The sequence below is a fragment of the Aquarana catesbeiana genome, linkage group LG08, assembly GCF_042186555.1.
Source record: "Aquarana catesbeiana isolate 2022-GZ linkage group LG08, ASM4218655v1, whole genome shotgun sequence".
NCBI lineage: Eukaryota > Metazoa > Chordata > Amphibia > Anura > Ranidae > Aquarana > Aquarana catesbeiana.
The window spans coordinates 279668043-279675493 of NC_133331.1; the positions used below are offsets into that span (position 1 = coordinate 279668043).

Here is a 7451-nt window from a genome sequence, read left to right on the forward strand (position 1 = left end):
AGGACGCTCCTATTCATTTTGTATTGAACTGTATAGAGATTGTACTGTCACCCTTGTATTGTAAAGAGCTGTTTAAACTGTTAGCACTATATACATTTTGTCAAATAATAATATTTTATGTAGTACACCAGCACCAAGTAAATCCCCAACACCCCCCATCATCCAAACAAGACACAAATGCTCTTCATAAGACCCTCTCATATGCTCCATATCAGAGCTGTCATTCTCCTTCTAATGGTGACATGATATCATGAGAATTATAGTTCAAATCAAATCATGTTTTTGCAGCATTTTCTGACAAATAAAACCCAATTCATGTAAATGTATCGGATTGATTATACAATCTAGATGTCGCCCTGTGTCCATTCCCTCAAATCCCCCGGTAGGAGTTGGCGGCACACCGATTATAATGTAGATCCAGCAATAGGAGTTCAATGATCTAATGCTGATCCACATGGAACATCTAGAAGTAATGATCGCACCGATCCCAGATGTGTCCGGAGCAGGGAGGACAATGCTGGGGGGACACGATTCATTGTCTGCTCAGCGATCTGTCCCTCCATGTTAATACAGAATTGTGCTGGATGGAACAAGCTGTACAAGTCACCTTTCTACTGGTTATTCACTAAAGAACGGAATAATCCGATCAGTGAGATCGGAGGAGGATTTTCTGTCATCTCATTTCCTGTATTATGGAGACAAGCATTCCAATGTCAGAGCTCCTAATTCTTACACTGAGAAGAGTCTCTAACCTTTGATTATAAAAATATGTATAAATAATATTTTCTCTTTTTGGTAATATGGAGATCTTGTATGATGTGGAGGAACTCCCCTCCCCCACCCCACACAAAGAAGGTAACTCTACTAACACAGATAACGGGCAGATCTTGGCGGGCAATTTAAAAATGCCGCTTTTTTAAAGTAAACCAATCATGAAAAGGGGTGTGAGTTATTTGTCCAATCAGAAGGCAGTGATGTGTATAAATAGACGCCGCACAGCCCGTGTTCTCACACTTGTGTTTCTTCTGGAGATTGGAAGCATCGATCAGCCATGGCAAGAACCAAGCAGACCGCTCGTAAGTCCACCGGAGGGAAAGCTCCCCGCAAGCAGCTGGCCACCAAAGCAGCCCGCAAGAGCGCCCCGGCCACCGGCGGAGTCAAGAAGCCTCACCGCTACAGGCCCGGCACCGTGGCTCTCCGAGAGATCCGCCGCTACCAGAAATCCACCGAGCTGCTCATCCGCAAGTTGCCCTTCCAGCGCCTCGTCCGAGAGATCGCCCAGGACTTCAAGACCGACCTGCGCTTCCAGAGCTCCGCCGTCATGGCTCTGCAGGAAGCCTCCGAGGCTTATCTCGTAGGACTCTTCGAGGACACCAACCTCTGCGCCATCCATGCCAAGAGGGTCACCATCATGCCCAAAGACATCCAGCTGGCACGCCGCATCCGCGGAGAGAGGGCCTAATACACCCCCCGACCAACATCCTCATCACCCCCCACACAACACAAAGGCTCTTCTCAGAGCCACCACATCCTCCTTCCAAAGAGCTCCATACTATCTCATCACCACTACATCATACAAATACTCCTCACCACATCTCTACACCCCCCATCACACCGCACTCACATCTCTAACATTTCTAAGATGATTACAAAGTAACAATTCACACTTCTCTAGGAAGGAGATCTTTTCTCGTGCCGATCTCTTCCCACCACAATACAATATATAGGAGAGGAGAACAAGACACCTTCCTAGAAAGATTCTCTTCATATCTCTAGACTTCCCTCATCATTACCAGGAGATCGGGAAAGAAAACCTGTTCAAGAGAAATACAAAGTCATCTCCTCCCCTCCTGTACACAGATCCCGGGATCACCTCTTTCTCAGCTCCGGTGTAGAAATCCTACAACTGACTAGTAAGAAATCTCACACTCACTATTCATTCTTCTGTATGAAGACGAGATTTCCTCTCCCCGATCTATCACAGGAATCTCTCCTCTGCTATTCTACAACTTTCTCCAATCTTCCCTCACACACACACACACACCGATCACATTGTTACACCTTCCGATCAGCACATCTTACACTCTTTATTTCTTCTCACTCATTATCTACAGAAGACAATTATTGGCACCCTGGAGAGAGTTGTACATTTCTCATTCCAAGCGTCAAATTATTTGATATGTCAGCCAATCAGCAGATAGTGGTCTGTACGGTGAGTGTGTGCGGAACACCTTCCACTATCTGTCGCGACAATATGGTGAAAATATGGAATTCTATTCTATGACAGTGAAGAGTCCATTCTCCTCATAACACAATGTTCTTGTTGCTGATCATTCTAACATGTCCGATCAGTACAATGATTTCCCTCATACCGATCACATTAAATATTGAAGATCCTGACCGATCATCTAGAAAGAGGAAGTGTGAATGTCACCCTCCCCCGGGAGATCCCACAGACTGTGCGGGAATTGTCGGGGACCTCCAGATCTCCTATCTGCACATGACAGATGTGTATGTGGGGGGGGGAGGATACAATTTCAATCCAAACATTACATCGGGACTACTAAATCTCATCATTTTTTCTGGGTGAAAATTTTATTTAGCTGGATGACAACAGAGTTCATGTTCAATTACTTCCCTTATGACGTTCACAATGGTGAAGCGGATCGATCGTCTAGAAGAGGAAGTGATCGTCCCCTCCCCCTCCCGGGGAGATCCCACAGACAGTGTGCGGGAATTGTCGGGGGGTTGTGGCCCCTGAAAAGATCCTATCAGGAGGGAGCTACAGTATCTCTAGTAATGATTTGTGGGATTTCTCATATAAAATGTAGTCTGAGATTCCCTGCAAGAGATAAATGTACAATGTGTGATGGGAACATTTCTCATCTAGACTGTGTGTAAAATCTATGTCGCTCTGTTAGGAGGAGGTAGGTGTAGGTAGGTAGGTGTGGCTCTGTTGGGAGGTGGGTGTAGGTAGGTAGGTGTAGCTCTGTTAGGAGGAGGTGGGTGTAGGTAGGTAGGTGTAGCTCTGTTAGGAGGAGGTAGGTGGCTCTGAGAAGAGCCTTTGGGGGGTGGAGATGAAGGAGTTCTCCGGCTACTGCCGCCTTCCTTTATTTCTTCTTCGGAGCGGCCTTCTTGGGCTTGGCTGCTGTCTTGGGTTTAGCCGCCTTCTTAGCCGGACTCTTGGCGGCTTTTTTCGGCTTGGCTGCAGCTTTGGGCTTCTTGGGGCTCTTTGTCGCCTTCTTGGCGGGAGAAGCTGCAGCCTTTGCCGGTTTCTTGGCGGCCTTCTTGGGGCTCTTGGCTGCTTTGCTGGGGACTTTCTTCTTGGGGGACTTGGCTGGCTTCTTGGCGGCCGCAGGTTTCTTGGGCTTGGCCGCAGCCGATGGCTTCTTCTTGGTGACTTTCTTGGCCTTGTCGCCCTCTTGCTGCTTCTTGTTGATCTTGAAGGATCCGGAGGCTCCATGTCCTTTGACCTGGACGAGGCTCCCCTTAGTCACCAGCGCCCTGATGGCGATCTTAAGGCGGCTGTTGTTCTTGTCCACATCGTATCCTCCGGCGGCCAGGAGCTTCTTGAGGGCGGCCAGGGAGACCCCGCTGCGCTCCTTGGAAGCGGCCACGGCTGTGACGATGAGGTCGGACACGCTGGGACCGGACGGCTTCTTGCTGCCTTTCTTGGCTCCTCCGGCTGCCGCCTTCTTAGTCGCCTTCTTCTTGGCGGCGGGCTCCGCTGGAGGAGCGGCGTCTGGGGCGATCTCAGTCTCCGTCATGATTCTCAACGAGTCTTTGATAATTGATCAATATCGTGTATGTATGGTGCTCTGGCTTATATAGAGACGTTCTGCACTACTATTGGTTGATATAGAACTTGCCTTCTGCGCTGCTATTGGTTACACGTTAGACACGCCCACTGACTGTCACTCCAGTGTTGGGGAATCTTCTCTCTCTTGTTGTGTTTCCCTGATAGAGAGAAAAACGATTATAATAAGAAATGGAAGGATGTCCAATCTTCATCGGGGACCCGATCTGCTCACTGGACTGTCACTTATCGATCTGTCACTTACCGCTCTCATGATCTGCTCAGGAGGCTGAACACAGAGGCTGCAAACACATCCATCCTCCTGAGTGTGTGTCCCATTCTTCCTTCTACCTGCTTTTCTACACACATTCTCATCAGAAAACAATCTTCTCACATCTCCCACTACAATCATCTTCACATTAGACGAGTGAAGAGTGAAGATCAGGAAACATTTCCCTCTAATACAGAACTCTGCTCATCTATAGCTGAGTAGAAGGAGCCTGGAACAAAAACATCAGCCGGAGACATGAGATCCTTGTGTGATGTGATGGGGGAGATTGTTAGAGATACAAAGGTGTCATCTGATGAGGACATGTCATATTTCATGTACTATTTATCAATCTTTGCTCATTATGACAACTGTATGTTTGTAGCCACTACACACAGCAGACTAGTAAATCATTTATTCTGGTGGTTATGTATCATTATTTCACCATGATAAATATATTGTCATTCAAATACTCTAAGTAAGTGTATTGCCACATTTTACTACACAGCTATATTGCCTACTCAGAAATATACTGTATGAAGAAAAAATAAATTATTAATAATAATAATAATAATGTATTTATTTATTTACCAAAGAGAAAATCCATCAAAATGTGATACCCCCAAAGTTCAGTTCAGTAATCATTACTTTGTGGCAAATCCCATTACAGACTATATTGAGTAAAATCTTCATAATAAATCTTGGTCATTTATAGTGATAGATTTCTCTCTAGGGGGGAGGGGCCTCCCAACTTTCTACACAAAGATCCAGTTTACTATTCTTCAGACTTTATGGGGGGGAGTAAACAGCGCATTGTTGGTGCTAGTAGAAGAATAGTGTCCCATCATTGGTTTCAGTGGCAAGAATTATGCCCCTACACTATATGTGTGGTGTCAGTGGGAGGAATGGTGACTCATCATTGGTGTTAGTAGATGGAATAGAGTCCCATCATTGGTGTCAGTGTCATGTATTATACCCCTATTGGTATTGTCAGTGGGAATAGCTCCCCATCATTGGTGTCAGTTTTTAGGAATAGGGCCCCATCACTTGTGCCAGTGGGAAGAATAGTGACCCATCATTGGTGTCAGTGGGAGGAATAGTGTCCCATTCGAGACCAAACATGGGTTTGACTTGAACACGAAGCTCATCCCTAATCCAGAGCACTGTTTGACTTTCCAATCTATCAGGTCTGTCTGGTAAGCTGCTCTATGAGATTGTTAGAGGAGGAAATCACATTGTAGAGTGTATGGGGAGCACACATTGCGTTTTGCAAGTTTACCACTGAAGCCCCCGCACCTCTATATGGAATGTTTTGAAGTAGTAAAAACCTGACAGAGGTTGTAACCTTTTCTCATGTTAATCCAAAACTTTAAAAGAAAAAAGTTTGTTGGACTGAACATTCACTTTGATTGCAATATGCACATCTTGTATTTGTAACTCAATTGAACCTCCATTTAATATTATCACCTTTTTAAAATTCCCTAAAGACGAAAATGAAATGATAAAAACTTTCAGACACTGGGGGGATTGATGGGAATAAAATGGTTTCCATGATTGGAGATCATGTGTAAGTTCACCTATAAATGTGTAGATATTAGTAAAGGTGATAAACATGTCCAATGCCCTAGGGACAATTATCTTCCTCTACCTTCTATAAAGGACTGTGTGCTGTCCGAGGTGATATTGTGATCAGATTTGTATGTAGATTATACTTTGTACATATTTTGTGTCATTTACCTATCAGGCAGCTTATGGCTTTATCTCACAATAAATCTGGAATCAGGATGGGAATAGAAGGAAGGTTTATTCACCCCCCTCCCAGTCTGACCGATCTACGGTACTTCTCATCTAAAGATCAATGTTATTATTATTTTAGCATTTCCTCACAAACATGCCACCCACATCTCTCTACATAGAGCCGGACATACCTGCTTTCTATTCCTATTCTCCAATTAAGTTATATATTATTAATACTGTCAGGTAAAGTTCCCTGTAAAGACAAACCCTTTGTCTTCTTATCACACTCAGACTTGTAATAGAGGTGAGGAGTAATGAGAGGAAATGTGATCACAGTACATCATTCTCTCATCTCTTTTCATTCCAATCTTTCTATGCTGATCGTCTCCTCACCGCTAAACCCTCCAACCAAAACCATCCACCCCTCCATGTCTGTCCGTCCTAACAGCAATTCAGAGTTTCTAGGATTTGTATCATTTACTGCATTTCATGTGAAGGAACGATGTGATCTCCTTACAGGGACTGCTTTTTATTGTCCTCCATCCTTTAATTCTGCTGAATATCTTCTGGAGATCAGAGATCATTCAATTTTAAATACCAAACAAACATCCCCCAGCTGAAAGGAACACAGATCTCAGATCCTCCTTCACACTCAATACATTTTATCCCAAAAATCGTCCAGAACTGTGATTGTTGCAAATATGAAATTGATTAATTCAAATTTCCCGCCGGAATTCTATGGAACGTTCCAATGATCTCAGATAGAATAATCCGACACTAAAATCTGATATCTCTTCCTCCGGGAACATCGATCAACGCTCCTCTGAATTGTCGGGAAGTTTATCTAACCAAGAATAATAAATCCATTAGAAATATGAATGTCACATTTCTTCTAGTCTTTTCTTTTACTTCACAATACAGAATCCGCCCTGCTAGACAATCTTTTCTATAGAGATCAATGAAAAGTCTACAGAACAAGTATTTTCTGGGCTGAAAATGGAGAACGATCTCAGTCAGAATACATTTCTTTGAAATTCTCATAAGAAAGACATTATTGGCTGATGAAGGAAACGCCCACAGCTCTGATTGGCTCAGATTTCAAATTACTACTTTCAAATCTGCCGCCTGAATAGTGAAGAACGTTACAGAGAAATAATCAGCCCTATTATACCGCCAAATCCGACACTGAGATCATCAGATGAGACATTTATCCGAGAAATATCATCAATGCTTTATTTTCATTGATTAGTCCGGAATAAATAGAAATGGAATCTGAAGATTATTGAATAATGTAAAACATTTCCATATGTTCTCTTTTATTCCAAGTCCTCAGAATGCAGAATCCCCCCCACACACACACACACACTGCTACATACAGAACATGATAGTGAAATGACTTCTCATCATGTCGTAAAAAAATGTGTTTCTTGTTTCCTTTTTAAAACAATATTTTATAAATATGAAATTAATATGAAAAATTGAAACAGGTGATTGTGTTTCTGTTATGAAGTGTTAAAGATTCATGTTCTCCGTGTAATCTCCAGGTATAAATAGAAAAGCATTGAGAAGAAGGAATACATTCATCTTCTGGAAATTTATTGCTGCTGCATTAATATATCTGAATACAATAGAGCCTAATAAATTAACGCA

General features: G+C 43.3%; 2 protein-coding genes across 2 annotated transcripts; one reads left to right on the forward strand and one right to left on the reverse strand.

Annotated features, from left to right (window-relative positions):
* The first annotated feature begins 1036 nt into the window (after positions 1–1036).
* LOC141104557 (histone H3) lies at positions 1037–1495 on the forward strand. Its single transcript, XM_073594163.1, has one exon. It carries the CDS (start codon positions 1052–1054, stop codon positions 1460–1462), a length of 411 nt encoding a protein of 136 aa, XP_073450264.1. The 5' UTR covers positions 1037–1051; the 3' UTR covers positions 1463–1495.
* Positions 1496–3046: 1551 nt separating this feature from the next.
* On the reverse strand, positions 3047–3780 carry LOC141104546 (uncharacterized). Its single transcript, XM_073594148.1, has one exon. It carries the CDS (start codon positions 3765–3767, stop codon positions 3111–3113), a length of 657 nt encoding a protein of 218 aa, XP_073450249.1. The 5' UTR covers positions 3768–3780; the 3' UTR covers positions 3047–3110.
* Between the last annotated feature and the right edge of the window lie 3671 nt (positions 3781–7451).

Excerpts from the sequence above, each read along its gene's own strand:
- LOC141104557 (XM_073594163.1), top strand. The coding sequence starts at position 1,052 with ATGGCAAGAACCAAGCAGACCGCTCGTAAGTCCACCGGAGGGAAAGCT.
- LOC141104546 (XM_073594148.1), bottom strand. The coding sequence starts at position 3,767 with ATGACGGAGACTGAGATCGCCCCAGACGCCGCTCCTCCAGCGGAGCCC.